Source organism: Mastomys coucha, unplaced genomic scaffold, assembly GCF_008632895.1.
Source record: "Mastomys coucha isolate ucsf_1 unplaced genomic scaffold, UCSF_Mcou_1 pScaffold6, whole genome shotgun sequence".
Lineage (NCBI taxonomy): Eukaryota > Metazoa > Chordata > Mammalia > Rodentia > Muridae > Mastomys > Mastomys coucha.
In genome coordinates this window covers 51815231-51818079 of record NW_022196912.1, presented here as the reverse complement: position 1 = coordinate 51818079, position 2849 = coordinate 51815231, and the positions used below count along the sequence as shown (strand labels likewise).

General features: G+C 42.9%; 1 protein-coding gene across 1 annotated transcript; it reads left to right on the top strand.

Moving 5' to 3' along the window:
* Positions 1-844: 844 nt before the first annotated feature.
* On the top strand, positions 845-2526 carry LOC116080587 (mortality factor 4-like protein 1). Its single transcript, XM_031356984.1, is given in 3 exon segments — positions 845-1068; positions 1071-1444; positions 1446-2526. Coding segments are annotated over 3 exon segments (960 nt in total). The 5' UTR covers positions 845-914; the 3' UTR covers positions 1878-2526.
* Positions 2527-2849: the final 323 nt, after the last annotated feature.

Here is a 2849-nt window from a genome sequence, read left to right as displayed (position 1 = left end):
AAGTGTAAAAGCTCATGGCCTGTCGCTTTCCTGCCATAGATGTCTGTTACCTTCCCTCTTCACTTCAGTCATCGGACTTCTGGCAGCCTCTGCTTGGGGGCTAACACCTGGGAGCTAAGATAGATGCTCTCTGTTGACTGTTTGTCTTTGAAGAAGCCGCCTGAGCACACCCACCACCTGAGTATGCCAGCTACCTGAAGATATCCTGAACCTGGGGACTTTGGCACCTGAACTTTCTTTGTAGTGTAATCTAGAGACTTGTTTTCAGTTTCTCCTGTGACTATAAAAACCCTGGTTTATTCTCAGTAAAGTGGAGCTTTGATTGGGATGCAACTTGGCTTCATGTTTTCTCTTTGCATTTCAAACCCTTTATTTCAGGTCCTTTATTCCCTTCTGGCCAAGAAGAACCCAGTGCATGAAACTGCGGGCAGTTTCAGATGTCCAAGTGGGAAAACATTTCTTCTGTACTGTCAAGATATTGGAGGTGAGCAGGGGTGGCGCACACCTTTAATCCCAGCACTTGGGAGGCAGAGGCAGGCGGATTTCTGAGTTCAAGGCCAGTCTGGTCTACAGAGTGAGTTCCAGGACAGCCAGGGCTAACAGAGAAACCCTGTCTCAAAAAAACAAAAACAAACAAACAAAACAACAAACAGAAAAAAAGATATTGGAAGAGTTGGAATTGTGAGTGCTCATGTGGCTCATTTGGTTGTTTTCTGAGATTTTCATTAGTGTGATTGCCTTTTAAGATAGGGTGTTATATAGCTCAGGCTGACCTCAAACTCACTTGTTTTCTGGGATTTTCACTTGTGTGTTTGCCTTTTGAGATAGGGTCTTATGGAAGTTGGGTGGGGTAGAGAGTAGGGGGTGGTAGTCAGGGGTGGTGGGAGAAGGAGGAGGCGGCGAATGACTTATAAATGGCGCCCAAGCAGGACCCGAAGCCTAAATTCCAGGAGGGTGAGCGAGTGCTGTCCTTTCATGGGCCTCTTCTTTATGAAGCAAAGTGTGTAAAGGTTGCCATAAAGGACAAACAAGTGAAATACTTCATCCATTACAGTGGTTGGAATAAAAATTGGTGCCAGAAAGCAGAGTACTCAAATACGTCAACACCGATTTGCAGAAACAAAGCGAACTTCAAAAGGCCAATCAAGAACAATATGCAGAGGGCAAGATGAGAGGGGCTGCTCCAGGGAAGATGATGTCTGGGCTGCAGCAAAAAAATGTTGAAGTGAAAACAAAAAAGAACAAGCAGAAAACACCTGGAAATGGAGATGGTGGCAGTACTAGTGAGACACCTCAGCCTCCTAGGAAGAAGAGAGCCTGGGTAGATCCCACCGTTGAAAATGAAGAAACATTCATGAACAGAGTTGAAGTTAAAGTGAAGATTCCTGAAGAACTGAAACCATGGCTTGTGGATGACTGGGACTTGATCACCAGACAAAAGCAGCCTTTTTTATCTTCCTGCCAAGAAGAATGTGGATTCCATTTTGGAGGATTATGCAAATTGTAAGAAGTCTCGAGGAAATACAGATAATAAGGAGTATGCTGTTAATGAGGTTGTGGCAGGGATAAAGGAGTACTTCAATGTAATGTTGGACACTCAGCTACTGTACAAATTTGAGAGACCACAGTATGCTGAAATTCTTGCCAATCATCCAGATGTACCCATGTCCCAGGTGTATGGAGCACCACATTTACTGAAATTATTTGTGCGAATTGGAGCTATGTTGGCCTATACACCTCTAGATGAGAAAAGCCTTGCTTTATTACTGAACTATCTACATGATTTCCTCAAGTACCTGGCGAAGAATTCTGCAATTTTGTTCAGTGCCAGTGATTACGAAGTGGCTCCTCCCGAGTACCATCGGAAAGCCGCGTGAGGGGTGTGTGCTCTCTCTCTCACTCATGCTTGGATCTCTGTAAACAGTTTGGTTCTTAGTCCTCCTTTGTACAAATGATGTACTTTGAAGACTGTTAGTGTATAACAGAGCTGATGTTTGTTTTCTGTTTGATTTTAAACAGAGAAAATAAAGGAGTAACTGCTCCTTTTTTTCTTTCTTTTTCTCATTTCAAAGTTTCTACCAGTGTATCAGTGATGGACAACAGAGAGACATGCTGTAGAGTGTTTGCCTAGTTGACAAAGCTGCTTTTGAATGCTGGTGGTTCTGTTCCTTTGACACTACACACTTTTATAATATGTGTTAATACTCTATGACAAAATGCTCTGATTCCTAGTGCCAAAGGTTCACTTCAGTGTATATAACTGAACACTCATCCATCTGTGCTCTTTTTTTTTTTAATGGTGCTTAAAGAGCCCATCCTTTCCAAGTCATCCATGTTGTTCCTTAGGCCTTTTATCTTTGCTCAACTGTTAAAAGAATGGTGGCTTGTTTTCATGGTTTTTGTATTTGTGTCTAATGCACGTTTTAACATGATAGACGCAATGCATCGTGTAGCTGCAGTTTTATGGAAAAGTCAATCTTGTAGGAGTTGTTTTTCAGATCGTCAATAAATTTTTTCTTTAAATTTAAAAAAAAAAAAAGAGGGTCTTATGTAGCTCAGGCTGACCTCAAACTCACTAATCTAGTCAACAATGACCTTGAGCACTTGCTCCTTCCACTTCCACCTCTTAGGATTACAAGAGTGTGCTAATCCCATGAATCCTTGCTCTTTGCTTTGGGAGCTATGGAGATGCCCCTGATTCGGATACTTCTCCCTCAAGTGTTCTTAGCTCAGCTGCCCAGGGCTGGAGTTTGCCAGACAGGTGCTCCTACAACCCCAGCGCCAGTCTGTTTACCTGGTCCAGGATGCATTAGATAACCTGATCAGCTTTCTTAGGTTAAGGGTTGTTG